This window comes from Daucus carota, chromosome 8 (genome assembly GCF_001625215.2).
Source record: "Daucus carota subsp. sativus chromosome 8, DH1 v3.0, whole genome shotgun sequence".
In the NCBI taxonomy this organism is placed as follows: domain Eukaryota; kingdom Viridiplantae; phylum Streptophyta; class Magnoliopsida; order Apiales; family Apiaceae; genus Daucus; species Daucus carota.
Window position 1 is genome coordinate 30,516,116 of NC_030388.2, and position 22,369 is coordinate 30,538,484.

The 22,369-nt window shown below is 32.9% G+C and overlaps 3 protein-coding genes and 2 long non-coding RNA genes across 7 annotated transcripts; 2 read left to right on the plus strand and 3 right to left on the minus strand.

The window, feature by feature from the left end:
* The first annotated feature begins 2,940 nt into the window (after nucleotides 1-2,940).
* Nucleotides 2,941-6,108, plus strand: LOC108198539 (two-component response regulator ARR14-like). Its single transcript, XM_064083835.1, has 5 exons — nucleotides 2,941-3,094; nucleotides 4,653-4,802; nucleotides 4,923-5,297; nucleotides 5,385-5,461; nucleotides 5,641-6,108. The coding sequence occupies exons 1-5, from the start codon at nucleotides 2,941-2,943 to the stop codon at nucleotides 6,106-6,108; spliced, it is 1,224 nt and encodes a 407-aa protein (XP_063939905.1).
* Nucleotides 6,109-7,370: 1,262 nt separating this feature from the next.
* Nucleotides 7,371-8,406, minus strand: LOC135148539 (putative lipid phosphate phosphatase 3, chloroplastic; the record flags this gene model as incomplete). Its single annotated transcript, XM_064083836.1, has 3 exons — nucleotides 7,371-7,690; nucleotides 8,069-8,128; nucleotides 8,211-8,406. Coding segments are annotated over 3 exons (450 nt in total), but the record flags the coding sequence as incomplete, so codon positions are not given.
* Nucleotides 8,407-8,520: 114 nt separating this feature from the next.
* Nucleotides 8,521-8,960, minus strand: LOC135148358 (uncharacterized). Its single transcript, XR_010286471.1, has 3 exons — nucleotides 8,898-8,960; nucleotides 8,657-8,766; nucleotides 8,521-8,580 (listed from the first exon to the last, which is right to left on the minus strand). It is a non-coding gene; the product is annotated as an uncharacterized LOC135148358 (long non-coding RNA).
* A 3,300-nt stretch (nucleotides 8,961-12,260) lies between these two features.
* Nucleotides 12,261-18,571, plus strand: LOC108197714 (uncharacterized). Of its 2 annotated transcripts, XR_001802076.2 has the most exons (4): nucleotides 12,261-12,399; nucleotides 12,506-12,593; nucleotides 12,699-12,762; nucleotides 18,176-18,571. It is a non-coding gene; the product is annotated as an uncharacterized LOC108197714 (long non-coding RNA). The 2 variants fall into 2 exon arrangements; XR_001802075.2 differs by having other exon boundaries at nucleotides 12,266-12,593.
* On the minus strand, nucleotides 13,907-17,315 carry LOC108200809 (uncharacterized). 2 transcript variants are annotated; one of them, XM_064082388.1, is made up of 6 exons: nucleotides 17,010-17,315; nucleotides 16,260-16,470; nucleotides 15,166-15,476; nucleotides 14,942-15,061; nucleotides 14,753-14,836; nucleotides 13,907-14,186 (listed from the first exon to the last, which is right to left on the minus strand). In XM_064082388.1, exons 3-6 carry the CDS (start codon nucleotides 15,235-15,237, stop codon nucleotides 14,088-14,090), a joined length of 375 nt encoding a protein of 124 aa, XP_063938458.1. In that variant the 5' UTR covers nucleotides 15,238-15,476; nucleotides 16,260-16,470; nucleotides 17,010-17,315; the 3' UTR covers nucleotides 13,907-14,087. The 2 variants fall into 2 exon arrangements, with proteins under 2 accessions (XP_063938458.1, XP_017224555.2); XM_017369066.2 differs by having other exon boundaries at nucleotides 16,260-16,478; nucleotides 17,010-17,314.
* Nucleotides 18,572-22,369: the final 3,798 nt, after the last annotated feature.

The window sequence follows — 22,369 nt, forward strand, 5'->3', positions numbered from 1 at the left end:
ACTTGGACTCCCCGTCTTGAGCAGAAGTTCTTGGAAGCAATTGAAAAAGCTGGAAAAGAGGGTAACGATACCACAAGTATCTTGTATTTTTCTATAGTTATAACACAAATCTTGTTTGAAATTTATAATTTGGCGACCTATTTTTCTGGCAAGCTGCAGCTAATCTGAAGGAGCTTTTAAGCATTATGAATGAGCCTCGCTTGCCAATCACAATGTTGCTAGCCATTTGCAGGTAGTACTTTTTTTTAAAAATAATTAATTACATGATCTATTTAAGTTAACTCATTCGAACTTGTTACTCTTTCTGCAGTTGTTTATATATATGATTCAGAAATCATAACAGAAAAATTAGTACAAGATTGCATACAATTTAGTTCCACATCACTAACCTAATTACTTATTATGAAAAGACTTATGAAATATTGCAAATTTCAACTCTGTGGCAGCGCGTTTTGCTCCAAACATCCCAAGGTCTCCAAGTTTGCCAAATCCTCACAACTCTGTGGCAGCGCGTTTTGCTCCAAACATCCCAAGGTCTCCAAGTTTGCCAAATCCTCCCAACTCTGTGGCAGCGCGTTTTGCTCCAAACATCCCAAGGTCTCCAAGTTTGCCAAATCCTCCCAACTCTGTGGCAGCGCGTTTTGCTCCAAACATCCCAAGGTCTCCAAGTTTGCCAAATCCTCCCAACTCTGTTAGTAACTTCGCGGGCTATACTCTTGCTTATGTAAAGGAACGGCTGGATGCCTGGAACATTGAAAAAGCACGTGCTAACAATGGATTCAAGGCTCCTAGTGAAGAACCAAAAGGTGCAGCCAGAGGGCCAGAGGAGTGATACCGTCAAGTGGTCACCCAAGCAATGGTTTGCAGGCATTTGAAGCAGAAATTAGCTGCTAATTCTGGGACGGTTATGTTTGGTTGAACTTTTTTTGTTTTTTTAATAAATGTTTGGTTAAACTTTTAATGAGCAAATGCCTGATGCATGCTCTTCTTGAACTTATTTCTTGATGACTTATTTTAAAGTTCGTTTTCTTCCTCTATATTCTTATATTTGGGATTTTTTTGGGATTTTGCTTGATCTTTTATTTCATATAGATCATTATTTTAAGTAATTGTGACCGGCCAACAATTTTTATCTATACAATTTGTTCTTCTCCTACATATGTGTAGAGTTATAGAAGTGAAATTTTATGCATGTCATGTGTCGATTATAGAGTTTTCTTTTCTCTTATTATTTTTTCTGAAAATCTATGTAAATTTCTAGGTAGAACAAATTCGAGCTTTGATCATGTTGAAGGGATAGGCTACATATATATCACATGACCATAAAACAACATACATGTTTTTTATTTACATCCAACCTGTTTTTGACAAATATTTTAGACAATATTTTATTAATAGGAACCAGGTAGCAAAGAACATGCAGTACCATGAAAAGTGCAAGTTAGGGGGTGAATAATTATTTGAGTCTTGTCGATACTGTAACTCTGTGTTGTAAAGTATGTAATAAAAGAAAGTAAATAATTATTTGAGTCATGTGGGTAGTGTAGCTCTATGTTGTAAGGTAAGGTATTATTATATGGGATGGGTATCATTCTTGAATAATGTTTGTGTAACATAAGATCAAACCTTACGGTAAATATACTAAGATTTTAAGTGAACTGATTGATCACTTAACATGATATCAAAATTCTATACTTGACTTTGCTCATTTAACTCTATACTGATAATCATAATCAGGTACAAATATATAATGAGCCGTCTTTGCTATTCGATCAACTAAATCCAATTATTAATAATAAAAATATTATTGCTCTTTGCTTTCAAATTTTGTCACTCTTTGTATTCCAAGTTCTATCCTTGAAACTCACTAATGTAATAAAAAAAATAAAAAATGATGTAGTATAAATGATTAAGTTATTTACAGATAATTCACAAACACGTCCTTACGACAAATATAAACTATAGAGTAAAAATGTCACATTTTTTCAGCTTGAAGTTTATTTAGCATTGAACTTGAATTATGTCCCAAAGGTATTGTCACAAACTTTGAAGTCCTTGCAGCTTATGACTGCGTCATATGCATCTCTATATCATTGACAGGAGTTACTGGAAATTGAGTGGAACGTGCCTCGTCTACAACATCAAAATGTACATAAGGACCTTAACCTGAAGAAAAAAAAAAGTTATCACTACAAAAAAAGTGGCTATTTTCGACCGTCAAATTCTGGTCAAAAATAGCTATTTTCGACCGTTTATGGTCGAAAATAACAGAATAGAGGTGGTCGAATATAAGCTAGCCGAATTTAAAAAATCCGGTCGAACATATGTAATTTCGACCAAATACGGTCGAACTTAATTTCGACCAAATTTGGTCGAAATTATAAATTTGAGGGAAATTCAAAAATTTGTAAGATTCAAAATTTTGTCAAAAAATTCAAATTTGGCGCTCAAAAATATTCAATTCGACCGAAATTGGTCAAACTTATAAGTTCGACCGGCCGGTACCAGCCGAATATGGTCGAAACTAATAAATTCTCAAACAGGTTATTTGATCAAATCCAGGATTTCATATGAAATTCAGTTTCCCCAACAGGCCATTAAGATATTTGAAATCTCAACATAATCAATGAGATTTTGGAACTCTAAATTAACTCCGCTATATATTGTCTAGAATTCGTATGGAATCAAAATCAGATACTATCAACTCAAATTCATATACAATATAAAATTTATCAAAATCGCAGTTAATACACTCTGACAGCCTGTATATTGAAATTCATATACAATATAAAATTTATCAAAATCGCAGTTAATACACCCTGACAGCCTGTATATAAAAAGCACCCTGTACCGAGTTTCGGACCGTGCCTTTCTCATATCTTTCTTCTCCCGATTCTTTTTCCACCTGCGTAAACTCGATCTTTCTTCGCTACAATATAAATGGATGTTAAAAATATCGGCGATCGGCGTGAAGGTTCAGGGGATAAGGGCGTCTTCCCGGGATCTGCCCCCAATATTCGTATTTTATTGATCGATCACGACACAAATTCACTTCTGTCCCATGCATCAAAACTTGAGCAACATTTATACAAAGGTAACTAATGGCTTGTTTAATGAATATTTTGAAATTTAATGTTACTTTATTTTCAAATATTTGAAAATTGTGCTTTCAAAAAAGAAAGTTGATTGTGATTACATCATCGTGGTATTTTAAAATCTTAGTATTTGTGTTTTCTAAATTTTGATCAATAACATTGATTAAAATTTTAAAATACATAGATATAATTAATCTATATCGTTATTATATTTTAGATGGAGACGAGAAATCTATTACCGTCTCCATCTTTATCCTAAATTTTTTTGGAACCCTTCAGGTTCACCTACCCCATAAGCAAATGAAGGTGGGATGAGAGTATACCCCATCTCATCCCATCTCAAGTTCTTGTTATATTATATTGTACTCTACCAAGATTAGTATTATTCATAATAATTTATGTGAAATGATAAAATACTTGTGAAGGAATGTATTTTTTGCATCCTTTTTTTTTCAAAAATCAATTATAAATCGGTTAAGCAGTTTAAGGATAGATTATGTACATAAAAATTACAATTTTCTTTTGAAAGTCAACCAATTATTATGCTAGATGCTAAATTACTTGTATAGATATGTATTTTCTGCATCTTTCTTTTTCAAGAACCAGTTACAAATTTGTTAAGTAGAGTTTAAGATTGGATTATGTATATAAAGATTATCCTTTTTTCCATAAAAGTTGTTTTAGTTTCTTGGGGCTTCGACACAAAACTCTATAAGTACCAAAATGATAAAGGACCTCTCGGATAATTTTTGGATATTAAGATGTTGATTTTTGTTTATCTTATATATACTTTGGGGTGCTTGGCTGTGGATATGTATATTTTTCATTTATATTATTATTTTAGTTCTTAATTAAATAATTTATTATAAATTTGAATATGAATATATTTAGAATTTTTTAATAAAGATGTTTAAAATATTATATAAATTAGATATTATGCATTACCATATTTTGACCTATATTTTCATATCAAAAGTCAGATATCTCAATCTCAATTGTGGAGATTAATCTCCTTGTGTAAATTGTGTTTCTAGAGGCAATGTGAAGATTTTTTTTTTTGTGATTTAAAATTTATGTTTATTATGTAGTTAGTATTAATTTTAAATACTATAATACTTTTTTTAATTTTGTGATAATTTTTTATATAAATTAATGAAAAAACATCTTACTCACCTAGTTAATTGGTCACTTACTGTCACATAGTTAATTGGTCACTTACTGTCACATCCTACTATCACAGCAGAACAGTGACGATCTTAGTTTAGTTTATAAGTACGAGTAATATTACTATTAATTCCAATTGCACTATCAAATCATAATCTTTTGATGTCCACGAGAAATTTGTAGATTACCAAACTGTGGTATATGGACTCCTATACTTCCACTTATTTTTTTGTTTTGAAATTCAATACTTGACCCTATTTTTGGAAAAAAAAAACTGGAGATTGGACCAACATTTAACCTTTTTAGATTATAAGGTCAAATCTCATGGAAAATTGATAAACCTCTCTTATTTTGTACTAATTCTTGATAATGTATCTTTTGATTTGGTTTCAGTGTCTGCTGCGGAATCAACTGAGGTTGCACTGTCATTGCTCCAGGCTCGAAAAAATTATTTTAACATGGTAATAGCTGATCTTGAACTGCCAGAAGGGGGAATTTTTGTGGTCGTGGATAAATGTCGCCAGATGAACATTCCTCTCATTTGTGAGCTCGATCAACTTACTATTATTACAAATGATTTCGAATGTTATATTATTTCTCTTCTCTGTTTATAGATATGTAGTTACAATTTTTTGGCATTCGTATATTTTTTTATATGTGCAGTGATGGCCAGAGATGGTACCGTGGAGATGGCGATGAAGGTTCTAAATCATGGGCCGTGCTACCTGGCAACCAAACCGCTAGGCCAGTACACGGTTGATAACCTCTGGCAGCACATCGTTCGAGTGACAGGAGAATTGCCTACTTCATTAACCGAGACTGCATTCGTTGGCCAAGACGAACAGGGCGATTCTAGTAGTCGTGTCAGTGGCGATGGTGGTGGAAGCAGTCCAAAACAAGGAAACTCGAAGAGGAAATCGAATTCTGCATTTGGAATTAAGGATGCAGATGGTTGCAACTCAGGAAACTTACGCATGACTTGGACTCATAAGCTTCATGCAAAGTTTCTGCAAGCACTTGACGTTCTTGGAGAGAAGAGTAATTTTAAGAATTTATATTTTTCTGAAACAATAATTGTGTTGTGCGGTATTTATAATTTATCGAGTGGTTTGTTTTGTGGGACAGGACCTAAGCCGGAGACGCTTCTAAGGATGATGAATGACCCGTCCCTGACACTTGACGATATTTCTGCTCATCTGCGGGTAATTTTACATTTGTGGCCATCGATGATGACTCGTTGAAAAATAATTAATTAAATGATGATCACTAACTAATTATGTGTAGTTTGTCTGGTTGTGATGCACAATTTAACTATAATAATTGATTAATTGATGATCACTAACTAATTACGCCAATTTTTCCATCTTCACTGTTACTGCAGGAATATCAGAGAGATCAGAAAGCGCGCTCTGTTAATCTGCAGGAAATTGGTGGTCCAGTCGTGCCAAGTTTGCAGCCTGCAGCACCAAAGAGCATTTCCCTACGAGGCCAAACCTCTGGTACTGCAAATTTCAACTCTGTGGCAGCGCGTTTTGCTCCAAACATCCCAAGGTCTCCAAGTTTGCCAAATCCTCCCAACTCTGTGGCAGCGCGTTTTGCTCCAAACATCCCAAGGTCTCCAAGTTTGCCGAATCCTCCCAACTCAGTGGCAGCGCGTTTTGCTCCAGAAATCCCAAGGTCTCCAACTTTGCCAAATCCTCCCACCTCTGTGAGTAACTTCGCGGGCTATACTCTTTCTTATGTGAAAGAAAGGCTGGATGCCTGGAACAATGAAAGAGCACGTGCTAACAATGGATTCCAGGCGCCTAGTGAAGAACCAAAAGGTGCAACCAGAGGATCAGAGGAGTGATACCGTCAAGTGGTCACCCAAGCAATGGTTTGCAGGCATTTGAAGCAGAAATTAGCTGCTAATTCTGGGACGGTTATGTTTGGTTGAACTTTTTTTGTTTTTTTAATAAATGTTTGGTTGAACTTGAATGAGCAAATGCCTGATGCATGCTCTTCTTGAACTTATTTCTTGATGACTTTTATTTTAAGATTGCTTTCTTCTTCTATAATCTTATATTTGGGGTTTTACTTGATCTTTTATTTTATATAAACCATTATTTAAGTAAGGGTTTTTCTAGTGTGTGCTCATGGTTACACACCAACAACCACTTTTTGTTGAGGTGGAGGGCATTTGCAGGGGGCCATGATTATTAATGAGATTTTGGCCAATAAGAGCCCTCCACCTCAACAAAAAGTGGTTGTTACACACTAGAAAATCCGTTTAAGTAATTGGAACCGGCCAACAATTTTTATCTAGAAAATTTGTTCTTCTCCTATATATATAGAGCTCTGAAAGTGAAATTTTATGCATGTTATGTGTCGATCATGCAGTTTTCTTTTTTCTTATTATTTTTTCTGAAAATTTATATAAATTTCTAGGTAGAACAGAGTTGAGCTTGATCATGTTGAAGGGATGGGCTAATATCACATGACCATAAATCAACATACATGTTTTTTATTTACATTCAACCTCCTTTTGACAAATATTTTAGACAAAATTTTATTAATAGGAACTACGAACTAGGTAGCAAAGAACATGCAGCACCATGAAAAGTGCAAGTTAGGGGGTAAATAATAATTTGAGTCTTGTGGATATCATAACTCTGTGTTGTAAAGTATATATGTAGTAAAAGAGGATAATAATTATTTGTGTCGAGTGAGTAAGTAGTGTAGCTCTATCTTGTAAGGTATGTATAAAGTATTATTATATGGAATGGGTATTATTCTTGAATAATGTTTGTGTAACATAAGATCAAACCTTACAATAAATATACTAAGATTTTAGGTGAACTGATTGATCACTTAACATGATATCAAAATTCTATACTTGATTTTGCTCATTTAACTCTATAATGATAATCAGGTACTGACGTATAATGAGCCGTCTTTGCTATTCGATCAACTAAATCCAATTAATAATAATAAAAATATTATTGCTCTTTGCTTTCAAATTTTGTCACTCTCTATACTCAACATACATCTATTTTGAAAACTAATATTTACGGATTTAGCACCATAAATACATTGTATTCCTAGTTCTATCCTTGAAACTCAGTAATGTAATTAAAAAATAAAAAATGATTTAGTATAAATGATTTCAGTTATTAACAGATAATTTACAAACACATCCTTATGAACAAAGCTATATATCGTCAGGTTAGGATAAATATAAACTATAGAGTAAACATTTCACATTTTTTCAGCTTCAACTTCATTTAGCATTGAACTTGAATTATGTCCCAAAGGTATTGTCACAAATAATTCTGAAGTCCTTGCAGCTTGTGACTGCGTCACATGCATCTCTATATCATCGACGGGAGTTACCGGAAATTGAGTGGAACTTGCCTCGCCTACAACATCAAAATGTGCATAAGGACCCCAGCCTGAAAGAAAAAAAATTATCCAAAAGTATATTATATAGCGCCTGTTTGGTTATCAGAATCAGAAGTTGCTTCTTCCTTCTGCTTTTCTTAACTCGTTTGTGTAAATAAGTAGAAACACTTTTAAGAAGTTGAGAATGCTAGTTTCTCTCTCAGATACTTTTTTTTAAAACACTTTATTAACTTATTTATACTCCTAATCCACTTCTTTACTTTAAACAATAAATCAATTTTTTTTAAGTTTCCTCAAATGGCCCCATAAATATAGTATGTGATCACCTTCTTAGTATCCTTAGTATAGTGGAACAAAGCAATCTAAATAAATTTTAATCACACAAAAGTGTAGACTCAGGTTTAGTGAAATGATTTTTCAGAGCCTACCATTAGTGTGATATGGTGGTGGGAAGAATTGAAGATAACATATGGTAGCCATGACAAGCCCTGGATAAGGAAAGAAAATTTAATTAACAGTGACTCTAGAGCAAGAGAATAGTTATATAAAAAATATATGAATAGAACTAACCCAAGAGTCCCCCAACAAACACGTCCTGCCAATGATGCCGATAATCATCCACCCGAGAGACACAAACAAGAGCTGCAGCAAGAAGAGGAAGCAAAACAGTACAAATTTTTGCCACATTTACCTTCTGATCGAATGCTTTAAGTTTTCCAGCTAAGTAAAAAGAGAGAAATCCCAATCCTGCAAAGGACCCTGCATAGCATCACACTGATTTTCAGTGTCAACAAATATATTATTAAAATTATTGTACAATTAATGTATTTATAAAGTAAGAAGTGTTCTTACATGAAGCATGACCACTTGGAAAACTCTTACGTCCTCGTATCTCATTTGTTATACCATGGCATACGACATTGCCGAATTGGTCGTACAACTGAAAATGGGAGTATTAATAAAGATCTGATAATAGTATCAAAAATGTAAAACTATAATGATTTAGGCTGGCATACTTCTTTGCCATCAGGAAAGCAGCGCCAGAAGAAATCAGGCCGAGGCCGGCCGACTGCATTCTTTATTGAATCCGTGAGAACTCCAGTTATAAGTACAGCGGACAGTAGGCCTGCAAAATGAGTATATATGTTTAACTCATCATCGGAGTATACGTTTTTCAATAGGAAGTTATGAAAAAGATCATTGAAAAGAACCTCGAGCCTCAGACTATAATTGTTGAGAGAAAGAGGATATATTCACCTAAAATACTGTGGTGCAGATCATAGACGCTTCTTCTCAGGATATAGAAGAGCTAAAAACAATTATAGGTAACAAAACTGCATACATCTGTATAATACCAGAACAGATAATCAGTTATATGTCCAGAGTCTAAATAAATTATTAAGACCAGACATGGTGAAAGGCTAGATAAACTTGGATGAAATGGAATGCAGGGGAATAAGATGAAATTTATATTTTAAATTAGAGGTGATTAGTGAAAATGTTTGTAATTTTCATTTTTTCAATCATTCTGTTTCAACTATTTTAACTAGAAATCTAATTTGCATGTTTTGGAGAGAAACTCATTTCACTCCTTTATCATGTTTTCCCATAATCTTCATCATAAAAAATTTAGACTGATTCATATTTAGTCATTATTTTTTCATACTTTCTTCTTTCATCATCAAATTTCTCCGTAATTTTTAATTTCACTCCATTCTCTCCTCATTCCATCCAAGTGAACCTTTATATTTTAATACTAGTTCAAAAAATCAATATGAAATAGTGTCCTTTCTCAGTACAAGAAACTCACCGGAACAGTCCATAATGGCACCGTGTTGTCTTTCAATGGATACTTAAGATCCGACATCATATCCTTCCCAACAAAGCGATTGAATGGGTGTATGATATTTAAAATGATCTCGACGCACAGAAGTAAAAGCAAGATAAACCAATCATGCATGTGAGTCCTAGCAACTGTGGTTCCATGAGACCAGATAGTATGCATACCATGCTCAACCTCCCTTTCCCTACCCTGTCGTAGAAAAAAGACACTAAGGTCAATGAAATTAGGTAACTTAATTGATGTGTGTATTCCTCACAGCCAAGTGCTATAAACGAACATATACAGCCTCCAAATATGGGTGAGATTACTCGCAGACAAAGGAGAACAATTCTCTGAAATATTTACACTAATTATGTAAACTTATATACATATTCTTCCATATCTTATTTCGTACATTGTGAACAATGCACAAGCACCATTTCCAGTCATAACAGTTTAGAATGTTCACAAAGATGCACTTCTTGTCATAAGGTTTCTTCCCAACTTTAAGGACTAAGATTAACAAGTATGGTTGACGTACACTTGAAAAGTTGTGTTAGTCAAATATCGCTTATAACTTGTTCATCCAGAATCTAGACTTTGACAATTTAATACACGACACAAAAAATTAGCATGAACTTAAATTTTGATACATGAATACGAGAGTGCACCATAAATTTAGTGTTTGAGTTTTCATTTGCAATATAAATATATTTTTATATAGAAGTTACATATATATATAATATACATGTATAGATTGTATACAACTGTATGCAAATATTAAGATTTAATATATTTTCTTATATAATACATTAAAAATATATCTTTTAACTTATAATATAATTAAATTTTGTTATTACATTTATATTAAAGATGCACAAAAAGTTTAAAACAGTTATGTATTTGAGATTAAATACACTAACTGTAAACGCGGGTACCGACTTTACCATCAAATATACAAACACGAAAATATACCATATGAAAATATATGGCACAGACACGATAGACACCTCTCGTCCACGCTAAAGACAACATGTACTCGTCCACGCTAAAGACAACATGTACGTACGAACCAAGATTAATGACCAATTAAGCAAGATTAATGAAATTTATACAAAATCATGTTATATTCTTTGGGTATGACAAAAACACTAACAACATCTCCAACCATTGAAAACCCTAACTAAAATGTGAGTTGACATCCTAAAAGTAAAATTTTTTAGCCAAACATCTCGAAAAACCTCATACTCCGACTATACTTAGCTGGTTATAATTTTAGCCAACCTCTCTTATGGATGACTAAATTTGTCGAAAATCTGCAAGTCTGTAGGAAATCTGCAGAAAGATTGCACATCATTTATTAACTGATATATTCTATTTTAACAATATAAAATATTAATAACATACTATTTTTAAATTATAGGCAACCAATATAGCCAACACTATTGAAGCAAAATGTCTTACAGTTTCAGCAAATTTTACATAATGTCTTAAAGGTCTCATTTAGCCAACGATTATAGCCAACGCCATGCTCTAATAACGAGAATACTATTCATTTTATATTAAGTGATGTGCGATCAATTTTTCAGCAATTATTTTAATTTATAATTTGATATGACAACCAGGGGAAAAAGCTAATGATTAAGCCTTTTTATTATTTTAATTCATAAATATGTAAATACATAATATATTTAATTATATTGCTCGAAATAACTTCTTAAATATTAAGAGGATGTCTCAAACATCTAATGCATAACCATTTTAAAAGAATATCAATATATATGAAATGATGAACCAAAATGAAAATCATTCATATGCTTACACATATACTCTTCCCACCTCAGCAAAGAAAATTTTAAGATTTTTTGGACGAAACTCTAGTCATCCGATCTAGTCATCCGATTTATGTTCGGTGATTATTCTAAAATATAAATCAAATAGCATGAGCCGGTAACACTACACCATATTTGGCCTGTTGCAAAAAATGTTGCTATAGGCCAAAAAATAGCTACTCTTTTGTAATAGTTTTTAAAAATGTTACCTAAAACTGAAAAGTGTTGCATGCTTGGTAATTTTTACTCAGAGTTGAAAAAGTTGATGCCAATTGTAACACTTTTCTTAAACGTTACCGTTGTTTGCAACATTTTTGTCAAGTGGAATAAAAAATTTGGCGGGCTTCTTTTTTTTTTCAGTGGCTGGTGCCAGAACAGTTACCCAAAAACTAACCCCCAAAACAAACATTTCACTTCCAAAAAACAAATATCTCCTCTTCTCCGGTGTATATCCATTTTGTTATCATAGCCAAATCAGTGTGCTGCACTAGAGTATTAATAAACAAAATTATACTATTTAACTATGAATTCCAAATCTACATATTTATTGACTTTCACACTTATCAATATTCAATTTAAATATATATATATATAAGGTCGTCCAAGTAAATAAATAATTATATATTTTAAATATTGTAAAAATATTTAATTATTTTAAAATAAGTTTGATTTTTTTAAAAAATAATTTTAAAATGATCTTATCATCTAACCTAATGTAATTAAATATGGATAAAATTAATTGTAAAAACATTCTAATTAGCAAATAATTGATTAATTTATTTTTATAAATATTAAAATATTAGATTTTATATTAGTATTAATGGTTAACTTATTTTAATAAATATTAAAAAAATTAAAACAGCAAACACCATAAAATGGTAATTTTTTTATAAAACTAAAAATAAATTAAATAAATTTTACAAGTAGCCGGCGTGCACACTCAATTATAAATAATTGGAGAGCGGACTCAATAATGTAAAATTGAAGAGGGGTAGAAAACACCTGCCTCACTTTGACGAAATTTTCAGATAAGATTTCAAAGTAATTCACACATCACAGTTACACTCTTCTCTATACCTCTAACCCATCTCTCTCGATCGATCAGGTAAAGTTAGTACTCTCTCTCTTAATATCTCAATCGATTGAACGAATTGATTTGGGTAATTGATTCCAGCTTCTTGATTCGATTGTGGCCTCTTCGTTTAATTCAGTATCTCAGTTAATTTCAAGGCTTCAATCCTATTAGCTATAATCAAATAAGGGGTTTTAATCAAATTACGGCTTCGATTTTGGTTTAAGGTACATCCTCTTCATCTTTGGTATTGTATGTATGTGTTCCTTAGTTTTTGTTTTGTTGTAGACACATTACTAAATATCGATTTTGTATGTTGATGCATTTCCAAGGTTTGAAGGGCCTCTGCCTCACTCTCTCGCAGCTTCGTCTCTTTCCAAACTCTCTCCCATATATGTAAGTCTCTTATGAGAAAATCTGGTGCGCCGCTTTGTGTATTTCGTTTCAATTAGGACTTTTCAACTGATTTGAGGTTTTGATTAGGTTTAATTGATTTGTTTTCATTGCTCAAATTTCTTTGATTTCTATTAATTATTTTGTTACATGATATTTATGGCACCGTCTTATATTGGATGTCTCCGACTATCATATCTCAGTCATTTTATTGGATGTGCACTCCCTTTAATGCACGAATAGTTTTCTCAGTTTTAGTAGCGCTGCATTATGACAGAACCTGTTCTTTCTATGCTAATTCAAGTCAAGCTCAGTTTTAGGTATTGTTTTTTGTCCAATTGGGGCTGAAAAATTATCACTTCTATATGCGCTAGTCAGAGAGATAAGCAAGACTATATCTCAGCTTTGGCACATGAATGGTAGATGCCCACCAGATGCTGTACATGTGATAACAACAAAGAAAGACCCCATTTTGATAGCAAGCTTAGTTAAAAGATATGGTAAAAATAAGAATAGACGCATTCCTAAACCCAGGTCTGCAGATCCTGACCTTGTTAATTGAAAGCGGGAATAAGGTAAAAATAAGAATATGCATTTAGTCGACAATCATATTATAGTGCATGACAATCTTGCACAATGTGCAACTAAAGTGATGCTCCTAACACAACATATATTTAGTCGACTTTGCGCAGGCTTATTTGGAATTAGGCACACATTAGGCTTCTTTGGAATTAACCATATATATTATTCTTTTGTGGTTAGCACTACGCCATATATGGCCTTCAACAACATCAAAAAAAATGATGCAATAACCCCAAAATATGTTGCCATAACCCGAAAATGGGCTATTGCAACATAAAATTTAAGTTGCTTTTTTCGATGTTGCCCTAGGCTTCTATTGCAACATTATGGTTAACTACTGCAACACGGGCTTTTCTGTCACAATAGACCGCTATTGCAACATCTGACTAACTTATAGCAACAAATATTTTATGTTACGTTAGACCTTATTTCAAAAAAAAAAAACGGGACCCATTTGTGGGTCCCACCTGTGGGTCCAACATAGATATGAGCTAGTGCAACATTAAAGAGAACTTTTTAACAATTTATTACATCAAGTTGCAACATTTTATGAATCGATGCCAATATTTTTTCATAAAACTAATTGAAAATATATTGTTTAAATATTAAAATTCCCAATAAATCCAAGCAATTCAACATAGCTACAAACCAAATTAGCTACACAAGTTCAACCAAATCCAAGCAGCTAACAAATCAGTTTAGTCGCCTCACAACTTTAGCCACTCACAGCTTTGCGCAGCACAACTTCATTTTGCTTTCAATAAACAAAATATCTTCACTCTTCCACTAACACGTGAAGAATAGGTGGCGCCTTGAATGTAATGATGTCCGAAACTTCTGGATTGCTGAAAAGATATGAAACATGAAATGCCATATTTAAGTGATATGTGTTATAAACATAATCATATAAATCTAATCTTTAAGACAAGATAGAAATATAAACAAACACCAGATGCCTTGTAGAGATATAAACAAATAAAACTATAAGTTTCTAGGGAAGTCTTCGTTAGTTTATATTGATAATGCAGCTTCCTAAGTCCTGACTATAGTAAGAGTACTGCATTAATAGAAGTATGTGTTTGATATTTTATTTTTTATTCAATTCTCAAAGCTCGTGTTCGATTTATAACTGCATGGCTGTATCAATTAAGGTGCTGTAGTTTGAGAACTTGCTCAGCGCCTGAAGTGATGCAAGTCTCTGTAGGATAGAAAAGAAACTGACCACACGTAACTCTATATCTCCAGTAAAATTCTCAAGAGTATTTTGCATTACTAATAACTAGTTCATCAGGTTGCGGATTTTTACCACAGATAAATTAATTCAATATTAGCTGCATGCTTTTTAACTCCGAAAAAGGACAAAGGGACAACACGTACAAATGTAATCATTTTCTAGATAACAGGTTCTTACCTGCAACGAGTTGAATACAAAACTGCGAAGCGGATGAGCTGGCAATGAAGGAGCTGAAATTTCAGACAGGCAACCAGCTTGAACCTGCATCTCAAAAGACAAGACAAAGGATATAATTTAAACCACAAAAAGTTGTAAATATTCAACTAGAAATGCATTTTATAAATGTAAGAACGAATCCTGACTCACCCAACTCAGTAAGCATCGCAGAAGCTTCCTATTCCTTTCATGTAGTTGGACAACACCATCAATATATTTCTCAGATTCATTTAGTGGGAACTCAATAACAATCGGTGTATGTGAAAAAAGCTGCATACGAAAAGAAAATTTATGTTAGAAATAAAAGTAATATAATACGTAAATAAATGTCATAAAAGGATAATAAGAATTTATTCTAGTTTGAATTCCTTGACCTCTTGGCCATACAAGCATCGCCTAATATATGTACTTTGGTCTTGGATTTCCAACACGCTAAAAATGCACATTCCAATTTACATGACAGTTGATCACTAGATTAGATCAATCAACAGAAGCAGCACTACTACTGAAATATTTTCATAACAGAAAGAGCATTCTTTTGTAGTACAACAATGACCAAAAGAGCCTGCCAAGTAAGTTGAAGAATCTGTGGGGGACCCGAGCTGAATTTTTTAGCTGCAACAAGAAGGCTATTAAGAAGAGCATCTTTAGCTCCTAATTGCAAATGATTTCCTTCATTTTGGATCTGTAAATAGACATTACCCCTATATTAGTTTTCGATGCAAAATCTAATATTTGTGATCATATCAGCTCAAATACTGTAAGATTGTGCGTTTCTGCAAGAGTTATGATCCCAGCACCCTGTAGGTCCTGTAGGATTTGAACTCATATTATGATACTTAACCCTTAAATAAATTGATTGTATTCTATAAAATTTATCCCATGTAAATAAGCAACATCTTATTTTTGCAAGTATCTTACACAATTCTAGATAACAGGTTCCTACCTTAATACTTAGCAATGCAGTTCCTACTTTAGTACTTGACATAATTTAGTCAGAACCTACTATAATCCTGTTAAACACAATTCTTAAGCAAATCAGTAGGCATTTATCAATTCACAATCTCATGCAACTTTACATTACTCCAAGACAGATTCACATTGATATCCACAAAACTTATGCTAATAACTCAAGTTAGATGCTCAATTGGTGTCCTGAAGCAAGATCTGTAGTAAGTTACATGTGTTTTAGCCAAGCAACTTAATCAATGACTGCAGATGCTTACTCTCTACTGAAAGTTTGATGACACAGAAGGAGGTTAGTGACTCTCATCCCTATTAGTTAACACCCCTCTCTCTAATCTAGCAATTAATATAAATTCTTGTTGCTATTATTTTATATACAACATAGTTAATTAACAGGCATCCTAAATTAATGAAACAATTTTAAAAATTCATCTGCAGAAATGTCCTTTTTGTTTGCTTCTTATTAGATCAGAAAAGTACAGTTCTTCTAAGTTATACTCACACACATAAGGCTTTCTCTGTTACTGAAATTAGAGACAATATGCTCAGCTCCGCTGTCAGGCAAGACAAAAGCAAGTTCATTCATCCTCAGCTCCTGAAGCTCCTTTAGACATAAGAAAGCCAGCCCATTCATCCTCAGCTCCAGAACACACCTGAACAAGTTCCTACTATCGGCTCGCTCCCTCTGCAGCTGTTTCAACCCTTACCATTACCTGAACAACTTCACCAAAACACAAAAAACTAGAAAAAGTGAAGTACACAGTGATAAAATTGACCGTACCCAACGGTTTCTAAAGCGAGTCATATTTGTGGATTTGAGAGAATGCATCTCGCAACATTAATGGATCGGATATGGTTCTATATAGCACTTTGTATTTTAAGTCAGAAAGAGACCTTAACAAGAGCTCAACCAACAGAATACATCACATTTTTATCCAACATGCTTCTCATACATTCCCGGAAACATAACCGACTCCACTCAACAGAACAAAACATACATGTAATAAATACACAATCACATAACAACAGAGACAGAAAAAGAGTTCCAAGCAATACCTTTAAAATTCCAAAAGTGATTTCACCAAAAACTAAATATCACATGCACTAGAATAAGCACTCAAATAAGCCCTAATTTGAACTATAGGACAAGCACTCAAATTGAACCCCAAATAAGCACACAGAACACTCAAATAATCATAAAGAGCATTGGACAAGCACCCAAATAAGCAATATATAAAGAGGGGGGAATTACCTTAACACATATTGAATCCCAGTAACTCAAATTGTACCTACAAACAAAGAAAGAGAGCGATTAGTCGAAGAAGTTTGAGTTAATAAGTCTTAATTTGAACTCAGAACTGAAAACCCCCAAATTCGACAGCCCTAATTCGCAATTGAGATGTAATTGAAACAATTAAACGTATGTGCTAAACAGAAGTGCCTTGCGTGAGAGACAAAGAAGATTAAGAGGGTGGTGCGAGAGAGAAATAAGAGAGGCGTGAGAGAGAGGGGTGAGAGAGAGGTGCGCGAGATGAGATACAGAGACGGAGTTGTTTTGAGAATTGAGTGAAAATTTTAGGCGGGATTTAGTAAAAGGAAAAGCCGCTCGTTTGTCACACTTCAGTGTCAGAATTTTTTCAAATTTTTGTTTTCTTTTTACTTTTCATAAATTAATATTTTAATACATATTTAAATATAAATTAATATCTTAATATATCTAAAAATATATTAAAAAAATTTAATAAAGTTTATTTGTTAGTATATTTTAAATAATTAAATTAAAATAATTAATTGATTTGAAGGTCATTTTTTAATATATTTTATTTAAAAAAATATAAAATGCAATTGCAGCATTATTATTTTATACATAATTAATTAGTTTCAACTTTATTATATTTATTATAGTTAATTATTTTAAAGAGGTAATATAAAAAATAATATATTATTTCAAATTTAGTCTTTTCATGTTTAGTATATTATATTTTATTAACTAATGATTTAAAAGTATACTAATTTTATTTTAAGTAAATTTTATTATCATATTACAAATAATTATTTTACTGATACTCTATGCAACACATAATTTTTGCTATTGCAACATATAATTGACATTGGTTATCGTTGCGGTAGATATGGATGAGAGCCTCTAATGCAACATAATTTTGCAACACTCGCGTTCACACCATTGCGATAGGCCATATATGGCTTAGTGTAGATATGTTGTTCGCATAATATATGGGTTGAGGATAGACTTTTTGCTGACTTTTTCATTCTCATTTTATTTTCTTCCATTAGACTATTATGGTAGCCTCCTACTCCAACTACGAGATATGTATTGATAATGGATATGACAAACTGATCCATACTTTTTTGTTTGACAAACTTGGTATTTCTATCCTTCATGATTTGCACCAACAGTGCTGGTCTCTCTTGCAAGCCAACAACACGGAGCTGATGACCAAGAAAAAAGTTCGTGATAAGGTGACAAATGTAATTTGCAAATTAGGAGAGGTAAAACCTTATTTCAATGACATTGCTATTGAAGAAGTGTTGCGTGCAACTGAGATGAACTTGACAAAGAGGAGGATGGGAATGTAGCTGCTGAATATAGTGATGAATGAAGATATTTAGTCACTTTTTATGTTTACATCTTCATCTCTATGCTTGCTTTTAGATTGACTTTTGTAAGGATGGTTTATAAGTTGGTACTTTAGTCTGGTTTCTATGTATCTTTCAACTTGATGACTCGGTTTATACTTTGAATTCTATTTTGACCATTTTTCAAGTTATGAAAATTTCTGAGTATTGCATTTATATAGTATTACTGTAATTCAGGCCCAACAATTTAAAAAGCATTACAATACACACAAAACTGTTGCAGCACAAAAGTGTTACAACAAAATTTTAAATTATTGGTATGCAACAGTTTAAGTATAAAGTGTTACAAAGAAATGTTACATTAAATTTATTGTAACACTATAAAATTGTTGCTAAAGGCCTCAAAAATGTTACAACAGATTACAATTGAAAGTCTATTGCAATATCTCAAAAATGTTGCAAGAAACCAAATAATTGTTGCAACAGGGGTCTATTGCAACGGCAGCAAATGCAACACCGAATTTTGGCAAAAATGTTACCAAAGGGTCTACTGTAACAGTTTTAGGCCCTAAAGATACATTTTTCAGCCGTTGCAACACGTGAAATATGGTGTAGTGTAAGTAACAATTTTAGAAATCAGTTCTCCAAGTAAAAATGATCATAGCATGCCATAAATATCATTAATAATTTTGAGAGGAAGTTGAGATTGCCTAAATTTTTTTAGGGGGAAGGTGGCTGATCTACATTGGGCCTAGCACATATCTCGGCTCATATTGAGATTTTTGCTTAATTATATATTGAACCAAGTTAAAGCATAATGTGATAGATGGCCCAATTATGTGGTATTAATATTTTGAGTCATTTTCATCTTGGGCCACCTAGAAGGGTTCTTCCCGCCTCGGTAAACGCACACTCGATTGGTCGGAGAGATACTTCATTTGAAAAATGATGTTTAACTTTTTAACATGTATATTAAGTAGTAAAAAATAATATCTACATCAAATAAAAAAAAATCAATTTTTATATTAAATAAAATTTAGATTATCTACACCAAATAAAAAAAATCAATTCTTATATCAAATAAAAATTTAGATTCTAAAGTTTTAATTGATACAAATTTTATATAAAATAATTATGTTTAGACGTGTAAAAAGGTCGAAAACAGTTAAAATGGAACGGAGAGAGTAGAAGATGCGTATTAAGTTATCAATGCACAACAAAATAGTACTAGAATATAAACACAGACTCTCTTAAAATATTTGTGTCTAAAATTGGCATGATGCTTTAATATCACAACCAATTAAAATTATTAATGCACGACAAAGGAGTGGTAGAACATATCACGACTTTCCTAAAATGCCCTTTATCTAAAATTGCGAAGATGCTTTAATATCACCACCAAAAACTAAGAAGGGTGTATTGGGTTAAGATTTTATAATATTTTTTTTATTCATGAAATCCGAGAGTATTCAATTATAGTATTTAAAATCCATTAAAATCTTGAGTATTCAATTGAGATTTTAAATTATGTTACAAAATCTGGTGGTATTCAATTGAGATTTTAAATTATACTTTAAAATCCAATGATATTTAATTGGGATTGTTTAAAATCCATTAGAATCTGGTGGTATTCAAATGCTGATGGATTTGTTTGGATTTTATAAAATGATGGATTTTGTGACATTTTTGAGTATATTCTAAGTTTTTTGAAATCCCACCAAAATCCATGAGATTTTGAAGCATTGTGCTTGAATCCTATGACATTTTATCAAGAATTTACACAAAATCAAAATCATATACGATCCATTAAAATTTATAGAGTAAAAATAATTCATTAAAATCCTAATAGAATACACGCCCCATAAATTTGTGCCATATCAAATATGTTTTAGATATTCCTAAAATTATAACATATCGTATCTCTAATATTATCTTTAGATCTTCCTCAAACTTAAATTATGATATCTTTACACATAGATCTCCTCTTATTTACAATACATATTAATTACAACCAATTGTTTTGAACATTAAACGTGGATTTGAAAGAAATTATAAGATGGCCTATGAAGGACCCACAAGCTAATAATGATGTGTCAAAGAATTGTGTTGTATATATTTAAAAGTTAGAGAAAAGTTATATGGTGTTAACATTTGTGTTGAAATTTTGGAGTTTTTTTTAAATTGTATAAATTATGGATTTCCCACTTTTTTAAAATTGCATAAATTATAATCAAATTATTTTAATTCAATTTTCTGATTTTATAATATTTTTAAATATCCGATAACCTAAATATTATGTTCTACATGCTGATCACAGTAATGTAATTAGTGGTGCAACAAAAGGATCATCTAGTGTAGCTCATGAAAACGCCAGTCTTTTTTTCACCAGAAAAAACGTCCGTCTTTTGTTGGTTGGTCACGAAAGAACTTCACTCATGTCCCTTAAACAGGAATTCGAACAACAATTTCATAAAGGTAATTGTTTGAATATTTATATATTTGTCAACACATTTTTATAGATATATTTTGTTTATTGTTTTTTGTTATTGTGATAGATGAAAACCTTACAGTGGATTCAGCGAGAGAGGCTATTGCCAATGGGGTGTGCTACAACTTCCGGAAACCTCTTACCCATTGTGATATTGCAAGTCTATGCCTGCACATTCACAGGGCGACTAGTGAATTTCCGCAACCTTTTAATAGCAGTACGGAGGGGGAAGAAAGAAATGAGAATCAAAGTAATTTAAAGAGGAAAGCAAGCGATACTGATCCGGAAAATATTAAAAAAGGAAAGGATGAGGTGGCAGAAGATTCAGGTTCTTCAGTTGCCACCAATAAAGATGATGGCTGCAACTCTAAGAAGTCACGCATGACTTGGACTCCCCGTCTTCAGCAGAAGTTCTTGGAAGCAATTGAAAAGGCTGGAAAAGAGGGTAACGATACCACCAGTATCTTGTATTTTTCTATAGTTATAACACAAATCTTATTTAAAATTTATAATTTGGCGACCTATTTTTCTGGTAAGCTGCAGCTAATCTGAAGGAGCTTTTAAGCATTATGAATGAGCCTCGCTTGACATATCACAATGTTGCTAGCCATTTGCAGGTAGTACTTTTTTTTAAAACTAATTAATTACATGATCTATTTAAGTTAACTCATTCGAACTTGTTACTCTTTCTGCAGTTGTTTATATATATGATTCAGAAATCATAACAGAAAAATTAGTACAAGATTGCATACAATTTAGTTCCACATCACTAACCTAATTACTTATTCTGAAAAGACTTATGAAATATTGCAAATTTCAACTCTGTGGCAGCGCGTTTTTCTCCAAACATCCCAAGGTCTCCAAGTTTGCCAAATCCTCCCAACTCTGTGGCAGTTTTGCTCCAAACATCCCAAGGTCTCCAGGTTTGCCAAATCCTCCCAACTCTGTGGCAGCGCGTTTTGCTCCAAACATCCCAAGGTCTCCAAGTTTGCCAAATCCTCCCAACTCTGTGGCAGCGCGTTTTGCTCCAAACATCCCAAGGTCTCCAAGTTTGCCAAATCCTCCCAACTCTGTGGCAGCGCGTTTTGCTCCAAACATCCCAAGGTCTCCAAGTTTGCCAAATCCTCACAACTCTGTGGCGCGTTTTGCTCCAAACATCCCAAGGTCTCCAAGTTTGCCAAATCCTCCCAACTCTGACTTCGCGGGCTATACTCTTGCTTATGTAAAGGAAAGGCTGGATGCCTGGAACAATGAAAGAGCACGTGCTAACAATGGATTCAAGGCTCCTAGTGAAGAACCAAAAGGTGCAGCCAGAGGGCCAGAGGAGTGATACCGTCAAGTGGTCACCCAAGCAATGGTTTGCAGGCATTTGAAGCAGAAATTAGCTGCTAATTCTGGGACGGTTATGTTTGGTTGAACTTTTTTTGTTTTTTTAATAAATGTTTGGTTAAACTTTGAATGAGCAAATGCCTGATGCATGCTCTTCTTGAACTTATTTCTTGATGACTTATTTTAAAGTTCGTTTT

What these genes read in the sequence shown, in the direction of transcription:
- LOC108200809 (XM_064082388.1), bottom strand. Translation starts at nt 15,237, where the DNA reads ATGTGCATTTTTAGCGTGTTGGAAATCCAAGACCAAAGTACATATATT. An exon ending in GATGCTTGTATGGCCAAGAG is followed by an intron (nt 15,062 to 15,165) that starts GTCAAGGAATTC and finishes TTTCGTATGCAG; the next exon opens with CTTTTTTCACATACACCGAT. An exon ending in TGCGATGCTTACTGAGTTGG is followed by an intron (nt 14,837 to 14,941) that starts GTGAGTCAGGAT and finishes TTTGAGATGCAG; the next exon opens with GTTCAAGCTGGTTGCCTGTC.
- LOC108198539 (XM_064083835.1), top strand. Translation starts at nt 2,941, where the DNA reads ATGGATGTTAAAAATATCGGCGATCGGCGTGAAGGTTCAGGGGATAAG. An exon ending in TGAGCAACATTTATACAAAG is followed by an intron (nt 3,095 to 4,652) that starts GTAACTAATGGC and finishes ATTTGGTTTCAG; the next exon opens with TGTCTGCTGCGGAATCAACT. An exon ending in ATATTTCTGCTCATCTGCGG is followed by an intron (nt 5,462 to 5,640) that starts GTAATTTTACAT and finishes CTGTTACTGCAG; the next exon opens with GAATATCAGAGAGATCAGAA.